The 21,462-nt window shown below is 38.2% G+C and overlaps 1 protein-coding gene across 1 annotated transcript; it reads left to right on the top strand.

The window, feature by feature from the left end:
- The first annotated feature begins 650 nt into the window (after positions 1–650).
- On the top strand, positions 651–14,480 carry KCTD2 (potassium channel tetramerization domain containing 2). The gene is made up of 6 exons (XM_026701954.2): positions 651–1,633; positions 4,704–4,812; positions 6,243–6,334; positions 6,683–6,778; positions 8,989–9,114; positions 11,064–14,480. The coding sequence occupies exons 1-6, from the start codon at positions 1,340–1,342 to the stop codon at positions 11,091–11,093; spliced, it is 747 nt and encodes a 248-aa protein (XP_026557739.1). The 5' UTR covers positions 651–1,339; the 3' UTR covers positions 11,094–14,480.
- Positions 14,481–21,462: the final 6,982 nt, after the last annotated feature.

Here is a 21,462-nt window from a genome sequence, read left to right as displayed (position 1 = left end):
GGCTTCTGGGGGCAAAGTGGTTGAACCTTGCTTCGAATTAAAGTTTTGGGCTCTCTCTTGGTGCTTGGGCAAGTAAACTTGTCATCCCCATGAGTTCCCTTAAAATATAGGTAATCCTCAATTTATACGACCACAACTGAGCCCCAAATTTCTATTGTTAGGTGAGACATTTGTTAAGTGAGTTTTGCCCTATTTTATGACCTTTTCTTATCAGAATTGCTAAGGTTCATAAGTTCATAAATTAGCCATCCAGTTGTTAAGTGAATCTGGTTTCCCCATTGACCTTGCTTGTCATAAGTCGCAATGACCTTGGGACACAGCAACAGTCATAAACATGAACCCAGTTGCCAAGTATCTGATTTATAATTGCATGATCATGGGGATGCTGCAAAGATTGTAAGTGTGAAAAATGGTCATGAAACATTTTTCAGTGCCATTGCCATTTTGAACAGGGACTAAATGAACTGTTGTAAGTCGAGGACTACTTGCACCTTCCATTTCTGTCCTTTGCAGAACTGTGTGCTTATATTACCTAAACTACAATCTCTAGCCACGACCGAGTCTCCATCTTCGGCTCTTAAGTTCTGCCACAAAATCGGGTCTCTCTGCCCCGTTACATTCAATCGATGATGACTAGTAAGCGATTGCTTTTAAGAAGCGTTTATTTAGAAGTGAAATCATAATATGAAAAGGTTGCGAATGCTATCGGCGGATGGGGGATAACCCAAACTTCTGTGGCTAAAAAGTCCATCTTTTTAGCCACCTCTATCCACCCCACCCATGCCGCCCCTGCGATTGCAAAGCAGGTATACAGTAAAGATCTCTTCTCCCGCTCGAAAGGACGGTGCAAATTGTATTTTTTCTGTCTTCTCTGTGAAGCAGACTCTAAAGATCGCCTCCGAAAGAGAACGGGCTTTTGGTTTCAAACAATGTTTGTTCCACTAAGAAATTAATTAGGAACGTCCACTACAAATCAAGAAGTACCGATCAAAACTCTAGGGGTTTATGGCACGGTTGCCTATATATTTCCTTCCGGTGTGTCTCCATCACCTTCCCGACTGTTATTTCCATCTCGACTGATCGAATTTACTTGTTCCGATTCCCTTTAAGGGTGGAACGTCTGGAACGAAGCCGGAACCAGGCGCAGTCATTCGAATCGGAGAGCGCTGGATGACCCGGAAGAGATTCTTCCTCCCGGAAGTCCAGCGTTCCCTGTCAGCGGCGACTGAGGGGATGGCTGCCGAGCCTCGACCAAAGCAGCTCCAGTCTTTCCGCCCGGGCCGCTGACTCAACAAAGGGACCACCACCCGCCCACCCAGGGGAAAAGCCGCAGCCGAGTATGGCGGAGTTAGTGGCTGGGGAGGGGCAGCCACGAGGCCGCACGCCCAGCCCGCTCCCAATCTCGGGGCCGCCGAGCCCTCGCCCAGCTGCGGCCCCCGCCTGTCCCGCGCGGAGTCTGGAGCCTCCGCCGCCCGAGAAAGCCGCGGCGGGGAGCGGCGGCGGCTCCAAGTGGGTCCGGCTCAACGTGGGCGGCACTTACTTCGTGAGCACCCGCCAGACCCTCTGCCGCGAGCCCAAGTCGTTCCTCTGCCGCCTCTGCTGCCAAGAAGGGCCGGAATTGGGCTCGGACAAGGTGAGCGGGCGCAGCGGCCGGGCCCTAAATCGCATCCCTCCCCCTTTCGCCTGTAGGCCGGCACACCCAGAATGACGGGCGTGGCATCTGCGGGCGCTATTGCAGGCAGTCCTCGACCTACGGCCACAAATGGGTCCTGGAGTTTGGGTTGTTACCCGAGAATCTTGTTAAGTGAGTTTTGCCCCACTTTTCTTGCCACCACAGTTGTTAAGTGAATCACTACAGTTGACAAGTTAGTAAAACCGGGTTGTTCAGTGAATCTGCCCCCTTAACTTTTGCTTGTCAGCAAGTCACAAAAATGAAAAACACATGACCTGTCATAATAAGTATGAACCAGTTGCCAAGTATCTAAATTTTGATCAAATGTCCATGGGGATGCAGCAAAGGTTGTAATTCTGAAAAAATGGCCATAAGTCACTTTTTTCAGTACTGTTATAACTTTGAATGGTCACTAAATGAACTATTGTAAGTTGAGGACTATGTAGTTTTCGCCCTTCTTTTCACCCTCCTAGCCACCTCTCCTGCATTTCTGGTGTAATAGGGTAGTCATATTTCTAGAAGCAAGCCAAGTTCCTTGCAGAACTCCAGTTTTAACCATAATCACAAATTTTAGACTTAATGAAAACACAGGAGAGGAGGACAAGGGGTGTACAGCTCAATATTACTTCTAGACTGCATCTAAAAATGGAGCATAAGTTCTTTGCACATATAGACATATAGACACACACACACACACACACACACACTTGATTTGCTGTGCTGTTCTTTTCTGTATTGATGGTGTTTACAGAAGATGCTGAGCCATTGTTAATAAGCAAAACTGATTTGTAGAACACAGTATGTTAATATGGTTGCACTCACAGCATCTAAGCTATGACATTGTAACGACTTGGTTTAATCACTATGGCTGTAAACCAGGATGTTTAGCATTCTATTTAAAGTTTTGGCTTAGCTTGAATATAGAAGGTTATTAAAAGCACTGCTTTTGTATAGCTTTCCTCTTGAGCAGTCTTATTTATCTTTATTGTGAATATCAGTCTGTAATCAAACACTTCAACAATGAAGGTATTGTCAGTAAATAACTTGAATTTAGTCACCATTTACCTTGGTGTAATGAGTGTAATTAGAAATGGTTTATTAAAAACATGCCTATTTATATTTATATATGCTATGTATTTATAACATGCATAAATAATTCTATATTCTATATCTTTCAGAATCAGGAGTATAATATCTTCATCTTTTGTAGCATTTCAGTACTTCAAATGCATTAAATTTGTATTCAGCCCATTGCTTCTAGAGGGAAGCTTTATTAAGAGCTCTCCAAAATCTCATTGGTTCCACTTGCTATAATTTTACCTTGTTTTTCTGGAAAGGTTGAAGTGAGGAGGTATTCTGATTGCCAATTCAATGCCTCCCCCATTCTACTTTTCCTATCCCATGTTACCTCTTAGCAAGTGCTTTTATTGCCAGTATAGCCATAATATTTGCTAAACCATAAAATTAATCTTAAGCATACATATGGAAAAGTAGCATAAACTCATTGAAAGGGTGACAAAAAGATACTCTAACCCAAAGTAGTAGAAAGGAGAACGCAACCTTATTTCCAACAACTGTTCTATAAGAAGATCCAGAGTATATTCAGTTCCTTGCCCACCGACCCGATAAATTATACACTGTACTTGAGATTAACTTTTTCTCTCATACAGTTTTTCAGTTTTATATCTATAATATAAATAATGGTTTTTAAAAAAATCAATATCTGTATACAAAACAACTTCTTTCTCCGGTACTTAAAGCTGTGTGCCAAAGTATAATTTAGAGTGGCTGCTTTAGCATAAAATCACTTACAATGTCAATGCAGAGGATTCTAAATATCCTTTTAAAAAAAACTTACATAATTGTGTTCCTTAGAATTTAATTTTAAATGCAATGCTTTAGATAATAGTGAAGTTATAATAGTTATAGAGGGATATCAAATTTGTGGCCTTTCCTTTCACTTCCAAGTGATACAGTCCTTGCATATTTACTTGATAAGTCCCATTGAGATCCAACTGTTTTCACAAGAAATAAGCTGTACAAATCCTTACAGATTTCACGTTTATGTTAATGGAGTTTTGAGATCAGCCTCTCCAAGATCATTAGCTAAGTAGGCCCACTGAATTCAGTAGGATACATTCCCAAGCATGTGTAGCTTTAGTGGGTTTTCTTAAATAAGTTTGAGCCAAAGGTGGTATTCAGCAGATTCTGACCAGTTCTGGAGAGCTGGTAGTGGAAGTTTTGAGTAGTTCAGAATACCACCTCTGACTGGCCCTGCCCCCATCTCTTATCTGCCTCTGCATCAGCTGGGTCTTCTTTTGTGGCCCTGCACAGGAGAATAGAGCTGGAAAGCAGGTTAGTGGGGTAGGGAGGGAATGGGATTTTACAGTATCCTTTCCCTGGAGTAGGGTGGGAATGGAGATTTTGCAGTACTCTTCCCCTTCCACGCACACCAAGCCACGCACACCAAGCCACACCATGCCCACCAAGCCCCGCCCACAGAACCGGTAGTAAAAAATTTTGAAGCCCACCATTGGTTTGAGCCAAAAAATAAAAAAAATTAAATGTTCTGGATTTATTTTTATGAAGAATATTTTTAGGCTACCAAAAATGTTGATGTAATTTATAGATTTATTAGATACACATATTTCAAGTGATAAAAAACTTTCCTAAGGATTTAGTAATAATAATCAGTGAAATATGTTTATTTTTTTGTGCATTAATTTAATTTTGGCAGGAAAGCTTGTGACATAATTAAGAGCAGATTATCCCAAATAGATAAACACATAATTTTCTAGTTAGATACTGCCAAGGTACATAGGCCACGGTCTGTCTTTTTAAAATTATGTCACAGAATCATCTAACATAAGCAAATGTAGAACAAGATATTCACTGATGCAAGAATTTGGCTCCTTTCTCAGAGAACCATATTCTCAGATTCATGACAGTTGGTTCCTTGTCCAAATGTCTGAATGCCATTAGAATATCTTCCTTTAGCAGCAGACTATAACAGCATTATATCTCCTTACAGGATGAAACAGGGGCATATCTCATTGATAGGGATCCCACATATTTTGGTCCAATCCTGAACTACCTCCGGCATGGAAAACTCATAATAAACAAGGAATTGGCAGAAGAAGGTAAGAAAAACACAACTTTGATAAATGTATAAATCTCTTTTGAAAGTTAGGGATGTTTAATTCCACCCAGAGTTGTTGAGAGTTGGGCAGCATACAAATTTAATTGTGGTAGTATTAATAGAGGTTGGTTTTGCCTGAGCCAGAATTAAGTGTATTTAAATTCATTGATTTCATGATCTGTGTATTTTTAAAATATATTAGAAAGTCTATGTTACTCAGATGCACTGTGGAAAATCAGTACAAAATCAACTTGTTCAAATAGGCGTGTATTTATGCCCATGCAGGGAGGTATCCTTGATAGTGCTTTCTTTAGAGCATTATTTTGGGACTATTATATTAGCATTTGCTTGCCAATGGAACATAGCCTATAAATACAAGCTTCTTTTCATAAAGAGAATCAAAAGAGAAAACCTTTCTTGAATCTCCATGTTATTACCATAAGGAGTTTTATTCACAAGATGTTTCTTGATTTTTATTCAGTTTTGTTTGGATTGTATCTAACAAAATATTTTGATATAATTTTGTTGAGTTTCATTTGGCTGCCAAATGGCATATTATTCAGCCTTCAGTGTTGGAGATTATGTCTTTAGAATTTGGCAGCAAGAATTATTTTGAGAAATTGGAAAAACAGTAATATTTTTGATATTAAGGATTTGTTTCAAGATAAATGTAATATCTATTTTTTAAAAGGCAATTTTATCTCCCAATTAAAAAACTAACTCAATAATTTATCCTTTGGTATAGATTTTATGACATTTTGCAATGTGAGATACCATGATATTTTAAAATACAAACCAGAAACTTATTAGACATTTAATGAATATGTGATATATATCTGTACAGTTTTCCCCTTGTTTTGGTTTTGCTGTTGTATTTCCTGTTGATTTTTTTTTTCATATAATTATCTTCCTCTTTTTTACACTTCTTGCTGTAAAACTTGTTAAGATAAAGCTAATAAAAAAAAGAACTTGGCACTAAGATAATCATATAACCATCAGTGCAGTTTTGCCTCTGGGATGCTTCTTGTCCCCATCCTTAAAATCTCTAAAGAGCTGAAAAGTATATTTTTCAATATTTTGGTAACTTAAGGATCTGCTTCTGAGAGGATTTGTGTTTCCATCCACATTCTTAGATTTTTAGAAACACAAGCTGAAAAAATTCAGCTGCATTCTTTACATTAGTGTCACAGCATCTCTGGGCATTCCTCGGTGTCCTTTCAGACAATAAAAAAGCTGAGTTGTGGCACCCAACTCTTCAAATACAGAATGTCCTGATTTAAATTATAAATTGTTTATATTCCCCAGTCCCAGACATGCAGCAAGATCAGATCTGAAAGTTTTCTGATCAAGAGATGTTGTAATTAACACAGATGTATAGTAACCTTTCCTTCTTACAAATGCTGAAGCCATGTTCTGCATCCTTATTCCTAGGCGTCCTGGAAGAAGCTGAATTTTACAACATTGCATCTCTAGTGAGGCTGGTGAAAGAGCGAATACGAGACAACGAAAGCAGAACTTCTCAAGTAATTCACGTTAGAAAGAAAATAAATATTGTGTCCCTCATATCCTAACATAGGTTACCATTTGATATGGTAGGTTTGTGTGTTTCCTGTGGCATAAGAGCCATGTCAAAGGAATGTGGTATTATTAGTGTCTGAAGGTATTCACTAAAACATTCTACTTTCCCTTTCTAGCTTTTAACAATTACGGTGGCTAAAAGCATGCTTTTAAACACTTTTACAAATGTTTGTTTTTATGAGCGTCTTCCATCTTAATATAATAGTAGTATTACCATCATTTCAATAATATACTATTATTTAGAAAACTTACAATCCTGATTTCTAACTTGTTGGTTTCTCCTTTTAACCCAGGGACCTGTCAAGCATGTTTACCGAGTTCTGCAGTGCCAAGAAGAAGAACTCACCCAGATGGTGTCTACTATGTCTGATGGATGGAAATTTGAACAGGTATCTGTTAAAAGATTCAGAAGTTGGGCTAATTCACTGGATATTTTATGTCATTTTGCTTGTTTATTTATTACATTTATATGCTGTTCATCTCACTAACAAATAAATTCAGGGTGCAAATATGCCTGATAAGTATATATCATATGAAAATTCTATATTGTAGCCTGATTATTAATCATAAAAAGGGTAAAGATTTCCCAGGTGCCTGAATTTAGGAGATGGTGCTTCTCCAATTCACAGCTGAAGAGCCAGCGTTGTCCGAAGACCCTTATGTGGTCATGTGGCAGGCATGACTACATGCTGAAGGCACATGAAACACTGTTACCTTCCCATCAAAGGGGTACTTATTTATATGCTTGTATTTACATGCTCTCGAAGTGCTAAATTGGCAGAGCTGGGGCAGGTAGCCAAAACTCCCTCCCTCATGCGGTACTTATGTTTAAAACTTGACAAACTTTTAGTTGACAAGCCCAGCGTCTTAACCACTTATTTGCTGCACCCCCTGCTTATTAGGCATAATTACTCTGTAATGAAACAGATATTTTTTTCCTGATTAGAACTAGTATAATAAATATCCTTATAGGATTTCATAGCACAAGAAAATGGTTCTTTCAAGATAGTAGTCTTCACTATTGCATTCAAGTACAGTGTGTCTTGTCATTGAGCAGTATCCTAGGAAGAGATAATGATCATTTCTCAACCCTCTGATACACCATTCTTAATTCAACCACCATACATTCAGTGATGGTCCCTATATTCTGTAAATTATTGAAAGCCAGATAATTTGAGTTGCAGAGTTGAATGGAGTTGCCTGTGGTAGAATTCAGAATACTGAAAAGGTTCATTTGGTTCTTGTCTTCTAAGTTACACTTTTATCTACTTACTTTGTGAAAAGACAAAATAAAAGTGTATTGACTCCTGTTTAATACATAGAGTCAAATTATTCTTTACCATTCTTGATAATGTGCAGATACTATTGAAAGTTCTGTCCCCTACAATCTAAAACATTCTCCTGATTTTGTTTCAATTTGCTATAGCAATAGCAATAAGATTTATATACCGCTTCACAGTGCTTTACAGCCCTCTGTAAGTGATTTGTAAAGTAAGTATATTTCCCCCAACAAACTGGGTCCTCATTTTACCAACCTCAGAAGGATGGAAGGCTGAGTCAATTTTGAACCATGCAGAATCAAACTCCTGGAGTGAGCAGTGAGTTAGCCTGTAGTATTGCATTATAACCACTGCGCCACGACGGCTCTCTCTTAACTATTGGATTTCTGTTTTGGGGATAGTTATTAGAGCTGCACAAAGATCTGAATTCAAGGAGCAAAATATGATTAAGAGCATAAAGAACATATGTAGCATCTGTCAGGAACTTCATAAAGCAGGCCTCCACAGGTGCTACATGATCTCAGGAAAAGATACATTTATTTATAAAAGATACATTTATTCATTTATTCGAAGGTATTCCTGACAGGTATTGCATGAATGGCTGGTCCTGCAGCTATGGCTAAATCTACAAAGCCTAGTTCTATATTTTTTTAATGCTAGGATACATGAATAGCTATTCACCCTACCAGCATGGAATAGTCCTAAAATTTGGTGTTTTATCCAGCTATCTCTGGAGCTCCTAGCCACATAATTATTTTCTTTATTTTAAATAATATTGATTTTATAGAATGATCCTATATTGCTTAAATAATAGTAGAAATAATGAGAGAGTAATTAATATGGAAGTGATTGGTGCTGTTTCTGCAAATAGAATCAACATGACAGGGTTACCACGTTGAGCTCTATAAATGGTTTATTATATGAATCACATTTGGTGATCATATTAGTTGCTATTTACTTCTAAACATGCTCTTTTAGATGCATGAGCTTTGAACATTCCTAAATACAGCAACACTTTCTCTGAAAATATATTAATAAAACATATTGAGATTCACCTATGACTCCTGATACCTGGTATACCTGTATATAGTTGCATAACAAAACAGAAGATCTGTTAGTATTTCGATCTGACGGAAGTCACATGGTACATCATACTGTTTTTAGAATTCAAAGGCATAATATGAGCATGCTTTTTCACCTTCTAAATGTTAAAGGAAATTAAAAAGTACTTTTCTTGCAAATTTGTAACTCAGTTGTTATAAGACTGATCTTATGTTCATCTTCTATTGCTATTTTTAACATCATTTCCTTTTTAACAGTTAATTAGTATTGGATCTTCATACAACTATGGAAATGAAGATCAGGCAGAATTTCTCTGTGTTGTATCGAGAGAGCTCAATAATTCTACCAACGGCATTGTCATAGAGCCTAGTGAGAAAGCAAAGGTGAGAACTTTTGTGATTGTAATCCTTCAATTTTCTTATTTATTAAATGGCCTAAAAATAGATAACAGGTGGATATTTTTATAATAATTGTTTTAAACATATTTAAACAGAAAACAAAAACTACAAATGATAAAAGAATAAAAATTAAAAATGGAGAATACAGGAAAATATATACATAGAAAAATTAAAAAAAACATATAGCAGAGGGGGAAAATATATAACAAAATAACTTTCCCCTTTGTTGCAACAAGTATAAACAGATGCAATAACTTTTCTTAAAATACAAAAAAAACACTTTATCCCATATCACATCTCATGTCTGTAACAGATCCTTACCACCATTTAATTCAGTCCTAGTCAGAAAAAGTCCAAAAAGAAATGCCAGAAATAACAACATATCTATTTTAACCTTGATCAAATAAATCCACTTTATATTCCTTTCTTTTACTTTTAACAATCATAATTTTTAATTTTGATAATGTCCTAGAGTTGGTTTGCTTTTCATTTCTTTCAGAATTTTAACATATGTCTTTTGCAAATCCAATATTAGAAAGTAATTGAAGACATTCTTTTGGCTTGCTGGTTGCACATCCTTTTCAATTATTAAAACATCAGCCAATTTCATTTGTATATTCAGTGTAACATTTTGTCCATATCAACTTGCAGGCTGTCATTTTGAAATGAACTTTCAGATCAATCCCAGTTCTATTTAACAAAACTTGTTCCTCTTCTGCAATGTTTCTTAAAAGTCCCCTATCTATAATAATAGATACTTTTAAGATTAACTTGTAGATCCCTTAATCACAAAAATCCTTGAATATGTCCAGTATTAAAAATATTTTGTCCCATCCCATGTTAGTAAGCCAAAATTAAATGCTATTTTCCTTTAATTGTAATCTATAATTCCCTCTTATTCCCTGTAGTTCCAGTGTTCAAATTCCCATCCTATTGTACTTTCTTTCAGAATTTAAAACAAGACTGTCTCATAGGAAGGATTTCCACAATCAATATCAAAATCTTATTTCAAATACCCTAATCCATTTATAACTTTCCAAAATCAATTTCTAATCACTGTTTTGCTGCTTCATTTAAAAAAAGATTTTTTAAAATGTCCTTAAACAGCTCTGTGTCCCTAAATTTGTTGATTAGAACTCTGCCATTGCTAGGAGCTGCTGCTTGAAACTGACCAGAGCTTAATAGTTTTACTCTGAAAGCTTTTGTTGTCCTAAATGCCCACATTAGTCAGAAAAGGAAAATTCTGCTAAGGATAATTTGCTAAACGAGGACTATCTGTATAAGTGGTTTAGGGTTCTAGTTTCCCCTCTTGACATATAGCTTATTTTAATTTAGAACATCAAATCTTGAAATATCAGCCTTTTTGGGGGGGGGGGGATTCCTGATTCCGATTAGGAGGTAATTTGGAGGCACTTTTATAGTGGCTTTGCTTATTTTTGGAGGAGCAGTTTTAGAAGCTGGTGCATAGTTGAAAACTGCTGTGAATTTTCTTCTGGTAGAATCCATGATTCTAAACTGATGACATATGCCCTTGTTAAACTATAGTATTCCTGATCATTTAAAAAGCAAACCAACTTGTGCTTTACAAGGTATGCTGCCCATAAAGGGTTGCATTCAAAACTCAGCTATCCTTCTGCATGCCCAAATTTTGACAGTAGGCTAGTATATTTGTATGGCTAAAATACCAGTACCAGGCTGCAATAATATATATATTTAACTATATCCTGGTTGGTATACTGTGACACACACTGTTGAATATTTGGGATTTCTTTTCACAATATGCTAGCTATGACATGCAAAGAAACCCTCTTGTGATGACTTGGAATCAGTGTATTAGAAATACGATAGATTCTTGAGAGGGAGGATGATTTCCAGCTCTCTTCTTTATTGTTGCAAGAAACGTTTCTCAAGTGAAATGCTTCTTTTTTTTCCAGATTCTTCAGGAGCGAGGATCACGGATGTAATCCAAGCATCTAACTTTAAAACTCCCAGATGTTAAAAGAGCAACTTAGCAGGGCAGAGCATTTCTCCTGCAGTCCAACCTTGCTTTTGTACAGTAATAAAACTAACACAAAGCAAAGCTGAGCCTGTCCTGCCAATGGAGAATTAAATCCTGGTAAAAACCAAAGGCTCATCCCACCCCAGTCACAGAAAGCTAAGAGAAAAGAAGAGAATCTTCCAGCTGGAGAGCGCCTTTGCTTTTTTTTTCCTTGCTGTCTTGGCATTGACACATGTTTGGGGGATATATATATATATTTATATTTATATCATCACAGGCCTGGATAAAGAGCAGACTTTTGGTTTCACACTGCTATTTCTAATGCTTCAGTTAGAAAAACTGTCCTAGTTAGAGTCATTCAGGTCCAGGGAAAATAGCTTTGAAAATGAATAATTAAATATTTTTTCTTCCATTTTCATTCACCGATCTTTTTTTAAAAAAATATGTTACTAGTTCAGAAAGTTGAGTCAGGGATGTGGTTTAGCCCAAGGTTTTTCTTCTGATAACACTACAAATCTAACTGTAGGCATTTCTTGCAGTACAGTTTGGTCAGCATTCTTCATGCTTTTAAGGTATCCAATTACCTGTGATATTTAGATTCTGTCGTATTGTTTCTTATTCTCTGTGAAAGGAGAGGAAAGAAGGAAGCTTATACCCCATTTCTCTCACCAAAGCAGAATGTGTCCTTTGGGTTATTTCAAACAGTTCATTGATATGGAAGATTTGTTCCTGCCAAGTTCAGCTTTGCCTTGTCTTGAATAAATAGCATGAAACTATTCCCCATGTTCTCTTGATGTCCTGCTTTAAAGCAGGTTTTCATTTGTACTCTGGTTATCAACTCTTACCTAATACATTCTGGAATAGAGAGTCTTTTATTTACACGTTATGATTCTGTGCTTTACATTTCTTATCCCTCCTTGTGTCCTCTCACCCAAAATGACTAAAGGCCATTGCACAGGTTGGGGAGGGTGGGTGGGGCAGGGAGGTGTAAAATGATGACAGTTGCCAAACTATTGTGATGTTTCTTGTCCAAAGTGATTCGTGAACTTCTGTATTTTTTTTCTGTTGGAATGCCTTGAATGGAAGTAACAATGTTGTGCCTCTCTGAATTCTAATCTTAGACAAGTGGGACTTGCTGATTTTGTCAATTAATTTGTGCCATCCCTAATCAGTGAAATGCCCCTTCTAGTTGTGGGTAAATGGAATTCCTGGCTTTGTTTCTTGTTAGTCAACTTTGGCTTCTTGGCCTTTGAATTAAGCTCTGAGCATAATGAGCCAAAGTATCAAAGAAACTGCAGTACTTTGGTTTTCCCCGGGCAATAATTGAAGCTCCCATGTTAGTCAGTAATCGGAGTAGGATCCTTTATATTCCGATTGGTTTGCTTGGAATTTGTCAGCAAAGAGTTGCACTCAGTATCTTTTTCATGTTTTATGGTGTGTGGTAATGAGGCTTCCCCTTTTATTTCTTTCCAGCAACAAAAGGAATGGTAACAAAGAGGATAGGGAATGGTTACCAAAAGCATGGAAGATATAATGCAGATGAAGCAAAAATATTTTAAAATGACATTTAACAGGGTATCAAATTATCCTGCTCCACATTCTCCATTAATCTTCAGTACTTGTGTACTTATATCACTGAGCTTCCCCACCATTTTGCCAACATACCTCCAGTGATGTTTTGATGGGTTAGAGCTTGAATAATGTGCTTTATTCAGTCCCTGTAGCAACAGACTGTACCAAAGGTCTTGAGGTCAGCTTCTGGCTGCTAAACTCAACCAGTTTCATACTCTGTGGAACTCAAACAACTTTCTTGTCCTTCTTCATCCTTCCTGTTTGTAACGTATTGGTATTGGCATGGTCAGACAGTGTATGTCATGGCTGGATTTAACTAACACTGTGATGTGTACATAAATCTATGAGTATCTTCAGCCGTTATCAGTGTATGTCCACAGCTGAGAAATAACCAGGTGTGTTTGTGTGTGTGTTGTGAGGAAGTATAAGAACCACAGGTGTATTCTCATAATCTCTTCTTCCAAGGAAGGGAGATTATCGGGGGCATGAACTAGTTGAAAGAAAAAAAAATCAAAGAATGCTGCCAAGAATAGCTGCCATTTCCAACTTGGCCTAACCCAACTCATTCCCCACCTTGCTGGGCACGTAGCAGTGTTAGGTTTGCTTGGAAGCAGATCTTAACTGTGTAGCTTTAGTAAACTAAAACAAATACCTCATTGATTTATGTTATGATCACCAGAAACACCATGCATGGGGAAGCCACATTAGAAGAGTGCCTGATGTCAAATTAATGAACTGGTAAAAGTAATTTTATTTTGTTGTACATATAGGTGCCATTAAAAACAGCTCCATTTAAATCTGGAATAAAATCAGATTTGAGATGAGGCTGCTCTGTTACAGCAAGATTTGAGCTAAATGTAGAAAAAACAGTGTTTCTGCTGAATAAATAGGTCCACCCTCTTGTTCACTTGCTGCTGACAGGTTGTGAGAGGTTTCCAGCAATTTTAGTTTTTTTGTTGGAACATGAGTACCTTCTCTTTTCCTTCCCTTGTTAAATATTTCTGGTTATGGTTTGTGGGACCCACCCTGAAATGATGAGCAGTTTAGTTGGAGACAGAAACAGTATTAAAGATTGGGAAAGCTCTTGGCTTTCTTAATATAAGGGCTTGAATTCCAGCTACAGCAAGACACTATTCTAGCTCACCCACCTGGGATGTTCTTTTCTCAAGATGAGAAGCCACCCCTAAATTCACGAACCGACTTTCACGTTTTCCACCAGTTGTAACTTTGCCTTCTTAGCAACAGGGCTCTTCCTTGCCTTTGCCTTTATGTGGTTGAGACTAAACTAAAGTTGGAGCATGAATACAGATACTATTTCCCGATGAAAGGCAGTAAATGGCAAAGGTAGCCAGTGGTAGAATGGCTTTTCATCTGAGTGATGTGCATCTCTTGAGGTTTTCTTTAAACCATTAGCTAGCCCCTGGGGACCAGTACCTGGTAGAGAAACCCAGCGGCCCAATTGTTCCGTTAGAGCAAGGTTGGAGCTAACCTTCTCTTAAAAGTGTCTTTGTTTCTGCACATTTTTAATCAATTTTTCTCAGGGGTGACTGAATGGTCCGAGGGGGATGGGGTTATCCACAAAGGGGTGGGGGTGGCTCCTCGGACCTTCACAACTGGGCCGTGGGCTCCTCACCCTCAGGTTTTGCTTGCAAGCCTAGAGGTTTTGTACAGTTTGTCACATGTCGGTGCCCTTTGCTACTGTTTCTCTTGGTTTATTAAATGTGTTTGAATAATAATGGAGATGCTGTGATTTCTTTTTCCAATAAAGATTCTGACATGACTTGTGCTTGGGAGTTTTTTTTCCTGATTTTATTTTGATCTTGGCTGCTTTGCTGGTACTAAAGATCGAGCGTCTTTTTCACAGTTCTTTAGATGCACTCATGTTCTGCATTTGTTTTTAATTAAAAATTCTTGCCATCAAAGTAAAGGCGGGTGAAGACTTAACAGCTTCCTTTCACTGAAAAGACATTATTTAATAGTAATCAAAACTGTAGGTTTCCCAAAAGTGTTGTTTGTAAGCGGGGTCTTAAATTTAAAAGCTTAAAAGTATGCGTCTGCATTTGGGGGTTTGTGTAGTTTTTAGAAAATATTTTTTATAAAGAGATTCTTCAGATACATTTGTCTGATGAATTTAATTTATTCCTTGGTAACATAATAAAAGCACTATTAGGTATTTTGTGGGATTAGGGATTCTGTTTCAGAACGGCCATCTGTGGTGGCAGAGATTCTGGTTCTACCAGCAATAGAGAAATATGTAATATGGCCAAGAAGACTGATACGCAGGGAAGCTACCCGAGATACAATAAAAATAACTTCTGAAGGCAGAATGATAAATCCATACAAAAAGGGCTTTTCCAATAGAAAATAAATGAATGAAACCATGGCTTATTTATCTCTTGTCTTTTTGAGACCAATGCAACAAGATGTTTGGGTCTTATGTGTGCTATATTAAAAATCATGTGTTTTTGGTTATCATGGATGCCTATAATCTTGAAAAGGCACAGCAGACAGGTCCTTAATATTTTTATTCAGATGAGCTTGCCAGTGACATCATAACCAAAGGGCTTTACTCCCTCCTCCTTTGTAGTTTGAACTATGATGTCACCTGGCACATTCAGACCCCCTGATTGGCTATAAACAGGTGGAAAGTCAAGTCAAGGAGTGGGACAAGACCTCAGCTGAAAACCTTTAATCCCTGGAGCTGTAGTAGAGCACCTCTTGCTAATTTACCAAGTGCAACTGACTTTTAACAGGTAAATGCAGATAATAGCACTCAGTGAAATCTACAGAATTATAGTATCACAACTTAATTATCTAGACACACCCATTGAATAGTCTTTTTTCCCCTATAATTTAATTGCCTTGAATGTTCTAGTGTCTGCTCATAACAATTCCTAAATGTTTGCTTAAGTAACTATTCTGAGCTTTTTCTTCTCACAAGGGTAGGTAGAAGCTAAGGCAGAAGCTTTGTTAGTTTTAAGAACAAAACATACTTTCCTACTGGGAAAGGCCATAGCAGTCAGGAGTGGGCTGCTGGGGGTTCGCAGGGGTTTGGGAGAGCCCCTAGCTGAGATTCTGTGCAGTTTGGAGAACCCCCAAATCCCTCCCCTCCCAGGCTGAGTCCCCACGCGGCCCGTTTTGGATGCAGGTAAGTGCAGCGCACATGTGGATGCTTGGGGAGGGCAAAAAACTGGCCTCCTGGAAGTTTGGGAAGGCTGGAAATGGGCCCATTTCCCGCTTCCAGAGAGCCTCCGGAGCCCAGGGAGGCCAAAAATGTCCCCCCACCCCCACCGGCCGTGGTGCAGGAGGCTGACTAGGCCACGCCCACCATGGCCATGCCCACCCAGCAACTGAGCAGAGAATCCTTCGCTAACATTTTTGAAGCCCACCCTTGCCATAGCTCCATGGTAGCATACATGATTAGAAAACTGCATGCCATGCAGATTTATAAAACCATTCTGGCTTTGCATTCTTGAGCAAGCTTTTGCATTCAGTTGATGACAACAGAGGCAGTGGCAATATGTTCTGGAGTTGGGGAGTGTTACCATCAATCCCTTGCCACGGACAGATAGCTGTTGACTTTGGAGACCAAGCCCTATGTGAATGGCCTGCCCAGGCATCTAATGTTGGGTTCCAACGAAGCCTGGGGGTTCTTTCTCGGACTCTGCTACAGGATTTGACTGAGGCTTCAGTGTTGCTTGAAATGAGTAACTTTTGCTTGGATTGGATCGCACCTATGTAACCTCTGTACATGTGGATCCTAGAAGGCCCCTTGGCTTTCAGAGGAGTTCTGGGTGACACAGCAACCTAAAACGCCACTGGGAAAAATGAAGAGCAGAATCAATTCAACATAGGTAAGAGCTTTTCAGAGGTACCACTTTGTGGCAAGGGCAGCAAAACAGTTGTCATAGAGTGCCAACTAGTGGCCCTGTTCAGAGGTTCAGTTTCTACCCCAGTAACATCAGTTTCTGGGCCAGGAGGCTTGGCTGGCAATGACACATGCCTTCCTAGTCACCTCTCTATTGGATTGCTGTTCTACTTGGGGCTGCCCTTGAAGAGCATTTAGAAGTTGCAATTGGTCCAGAATGCTGTGGCATAGGCATTTTTTTGTGTGCGTCTTCATCTGTGAGACCCTTTCCTAAAGCTCTGAAGACCTAGCTGTTTCCCTAGGGCCAGAAGGTTAGCCATGTACAGTTCTTGAATTTATTTTATTTATTTTGATTTGTCAATCTCTTACAAGATAATAGGTATAAGTATGTACTTAGTTATGAATACATGAAATGGGTACATATAAGAAAAATAAAAGAAACAATTGGACAGGGACGGTAGGCACGTTGGTGCGCTTATGCACGCCCCCTACAAACCTCTTAGGAAAGGGGTGAGGTCAATAGTAGACAGTCTAAAGTTTTTGGGGTTTGGGGAAGAAACCACAGTCAGGTAGAGTATTCCAGACATTGACTACTCTGTTGCTGAAATCGTATTTCCTGCAATCAAGTTTGGTGCGGTTAACCTTGAGTTTATATCTATTGTGTGCTCATGTTGTTATGGTTGAAGCTGAAGTATTCATTGACAGATAAGTCATTGCAATGTATGATTTTATATACCATACTCAGATCAGACCGAAGACGGCATAATTCAAGGTTTTCTAGGTCTAGAATTTCAATTCTGGTGGCATAAGGTATTCTACAACAAGTAGAGGAATGGAGAACTCTTCTTGTGAAATATTTCTGGACTTTCTCAACTGTGCTAATATCAGACACATAAAGTGGGTTCCAGACTGATGAGATGTATTCGAGTATTGGTCTAGCAAATGTTTTGTATGCTCTAGTTAGTAGTGTGATATTACCAGAGAAAAAGCTACGTAGGATTAGGTTAACAACTCTTAATGCCTTTTTGGCTATGTAGTTACAGTGGGCTCTAGCACTTAGATCATTAGAGATGAGTACTCCAAGGTCCTTTACAGAGCTTGGATCATCAACCAGGTCTTGACTATTCAGCTTGTATTTTATTTTCTGATTTTTTTGCCAATATGTAGTAAGACAGAGCATTTATTTGTTGAGATTTGAAGTTGCCATTTGTTTGACCATTCTGATACATAGTCATGATCTTTCTGAAGGGTAGCGGTATTGTCCGTGGTATTGAACAGCTTTATATCATCAGTGAAGAGAATGCAGTTGCTCTTACTATGATCACAGAGGTCATTTATGTAGAGTATGAAAAGAGTTGGTCTTAGAACACTGCCTTGGGGGACACCACTATTGACAGGTACAGAATTTGATAGGACACTCCCAATTTTGACCATTTGTTGTCTGTTTGACAGGAATGCTTCTATCCAGTTATGCAGGTGTCCAGAGGTACCATAAGATTTTAGTAGTTTGTCATGTACCACTGAATCAAAGGCTTTACAGAAGTCTATGTAGATTGCGTCTATTGTTTTGCCCTGATCGAGTTGTGTAGTCCGTATGATTTTGCAGTGTAAGAGTTGCAGATTACAGGATAGATTTTTTTTCTGAAGCCAAATTGTTTATTAGAGAGTAGGTTGTTTGTCTCTAAGTGGAGGATAATGGATTGGTTAATAATTGATTCCATGACTTTACAGGTGACGCATCATAAGGAGATTGGTCTGTAATTTTCAACTAGGCTGGGGTCTCCCTTTTTGAAGATGGGGATGACCGTGGCTTGTGACCATAGGTTCAGCAAGGAGCTGGTCCTGAAAGATTTTTCAGAGATTATGCTTAGAGGTTTGGCTATGGCAGTGGATAGCTTTTTTTAAGAAGTAGGCACATATTCTGTCCAGTCCAATAGATAGAGATGGTTTTAGATTGCGTAGTGCTTTTTCAACATTGTCTTCTGTAAAATCGATATATATTAGATCATTATAGTTTTCTGTGGTTCAGCTAGGAAATACTGGACATGATCCATTGCTGTTTACAAATACTGAGCCAAAGTATGTGTTAAAGATGTTGACTTTAATGGTGTCGTCATTGCAGTCTTTATCATTAGGTCCTATCAGGGGTGGGATGGACCTTGAGACTTTTCGTTTGTTGTTTACAAAATTGTAAAAAGCGTGGGTGAATTGGTGCATAGAAGGTTTTCCACTTGTTTAATGTGATAATTGGTGCATTCAGTCTTTATCTGGTGGCATAAATTTTTGTATCGGCTTTTGAAGTTGGCATTGTGACCAGATTTGTTTTTCTGCCAGAAAGATCTCTTTTTGCATTGAAGTTTCTTTATTGTTATGGGTAATCTCTTTTTTTGTTGTTGTTTTGGGAGTTGTTATTGGTACATATAGTTTGATGACTCTTTTGACTTCAAGTAAAAATATGTTGTAATGGTTTTCAACAGTATTGCATCCAGTGAATAGAGATTGCCAATCAAGGGATGAGAGATCGTTGTCTATAAGATCATAATTGCATTTTTTTTAAAGTTATAATTGGGAATTACATCATTGTGATGATTTTTGTGTGGGCGTGTGTTGAGACAAAAGTCAATCATATTGTGGTCACTGTTGGGAAAGGGTTTAGTTTGTATTCCATAAATTAAATTCAAACTATTGCAGAAGATGAGATTGAGGCAGTTGTTAAGTCTAGTATTGCTGGTTACTAGTTGTTCTAGTCCCACATTTGTAACAGCATTGTAGAGGGTTGCATGTATGGGTTAAGTTGTACATTCGTTTAGGGTCCAGTTAATGAGGTAGATTGAAGTCACCAAGAAAGATAAAAGTGTGTGGGCAGGATGTTGCCCATGTTAGTAGTGAATTTGGCTTGTTTACATGTTCGATGTCATAATCAGGTGCTCTGTAACATAATAAGAATCGAAATGTGATATTTAAGGATAGTTCACAGATGACGGTCTCAGGAAGAGCAAGCTCCTGGGTAACTTGGATGTTTTTTAGATGTAAGGACTTTTTACAGAAGATAGCAACACCACCTCCTCTATGAATTTCACGATCTGATTGGTAAACATGATAGTCTCTTACTGTGGTAATGGAGTCAGGGAGAGATGCGTTGAGCCATGTTTCACAGACAAATATGATGTCGAATTTAGCCATATTTAGTAAGAGGACAAATTCAGATATTTTATTCACAAGGCTTCTTACATTGAGTAGGTTGCATTTGAGGCCAGCTGTAGTTGGGATTGAGGTAGTTAGGGGCATGCGTGCCTAGTCTTGGGTGATGGTGGATTGGTTGAAGTAGGGTTGTGATTGAAGGTTAAAGCTGAGTTGCGGGTTGTGTGACTTTCTTTTGATACAGTCAGCACAGTAGTCAATGTACAGGTCCTTCTCTCCATTGTCTAGACGTTTTTTGAGTTCTGTGCAGAGTACACGGGAGCGTACTGCCTGAAGTCATTGTTGTGAAATGGGCAGGCATTCTTTAAAGAAAAATCAAAGCAATGAAGAAATCTATTGATTTAAATACTGTACTGCTTTAGCTGTTCAAATAGGCACAGCCATTTTAATGTTGAAGGAGTGTGGATTGTTAGAAGGTTGAGCATTCCCACATTATGGAAATTTATCACTTTTTAGTGACAAAAGCACAGGAAAGATAAGAGCTCACCTCTACCTAAATGAGATTATGGTGCTATTCCTAACATTGCCATTATGGGAGTGAATAGCACAAAAGTGCTCTGAGCAATAGGAGTGACCATTGCCAAATTCCCATTGAGAAAAAAAATCTGCCGTTTTATTTCCTTTACTGAAGACGTTCATAGGCAGATAATTATTAATTATATTTCAAGTGATTGATACTGCTGAGGATGGATAGCTAAGCCCATAGGTGTACATAAAAAGCAGGGCTTAAAATCTTCATTTTTAATATGTGTATTATATCCTTTTTAATGCACTTTTTTTAATGTTTTATGTTTTGTGTTTTTTTCCTTTTGTTCTTTTGGATTTTTTTAGTTCTGTATTTTGTATTTTAACTTTGTTTTGAATGAAATAAAAACAGGTTAAAAAATCTTTATTTTTAACACAACTTTCGAAAATAATCGATGGAGAGAATAAGTTATTTTTCAAGGTATTTATAAGGATTCAGCTGACCAAATTCATAGTCAGTTGATCCAGGCCAAGAGCTTTAGTTTGGATCCTGCTATTGACAGTACAACCTGATACAATTATACATACAGTGAGATTTACTTGTGAATGTTAAATAGTAGATTGTGGACTGAACCATTAATGTTGCACAAAAAAGTTACCAATAGGTGATTAAATTAGCAAGTAAAGTTTATTCAGATTTGTATTTGCTTTAGAAAATACATATTTTTATGATATGACTTTAAATTACATTTTATCAGTTCTTCAGATTGTGTTGAATCTATTTTCTGTAGCAGGGACATAGCTACATGAAGTTCTTAGCCATAACATATGGTCCACAGAGGTAACCAGTATCAAAGGGAAAAAGCTCAGGTACTTCTAGCAACCCTGTTCAAGGCTTACCTCAGTAACCAACCATCTACCTACACCACACGGTTGGTTAGGTAAGAAGGTTTATATGTTCACTCCGAACATACCATTGGAGGACTGAAAGTAATGATTATGTATGATCGGTATAAGATTGGAGAGCCACTTCGGTGCAGTGGTTAAGGCACTAGGCTAGGGAAGATAGTGATTTCCAATCCTGCTGTCAGGATCCCAGCAATCGCTCTAATTAAATCATGATTCTCCAGCCAAACTTCAAAAATCTTCCAAGGATTCATTAGAGGCGACATACTGGTACTGCCCTGTATGAAGCCAACTCTGGCATACGTAATTTACAGTCACCTGT

This window comes from Pseudonaja textilis, chromosome 2 (genome assembly GCF_049901715.1).
Source record: "Pseudonaja textilis isolate UNSWEBS1 chromosome 2, rPseTex1.2, whole genome shotgun sequence".
Lineage (NCBI taxonomy): Eukaryota > Metazoa > Chordata > Lepidosauria > Squamata > Elapidae > Pseudonaja > Pseudonaja textilis.
The sequence above is the reverse complement of the archived record's forward strand: the minus strand, read 5'-3'. Positions and strand labels throughout refer to the sequence as shown.

Bases quoted from the DNA above. Each gene is read 5' to 3' on its own strand.
- KCTD2 (XM_026701954.2), top strand. From the start codon at position 1,340: ATGGCGGAGTTAGTGGCTGGGGAGGGGCAGCCACGAGGCCGCACGCCC. The intron at 1,634-4,703 runs GTGAGCGGGCGC...ATCTCCTTACAG, and splicing joins CGGAATTGGGCTCGGACAAG to GATGAAACAGGGGCATATCT. The intron at 6,335-6,682 runs GTAATTCACGTT...CTTTTAACCCAG, and splicing joins ACGAAAGCAGAACTTCTCAA to GGACCTGTCAAGCATGTTTA.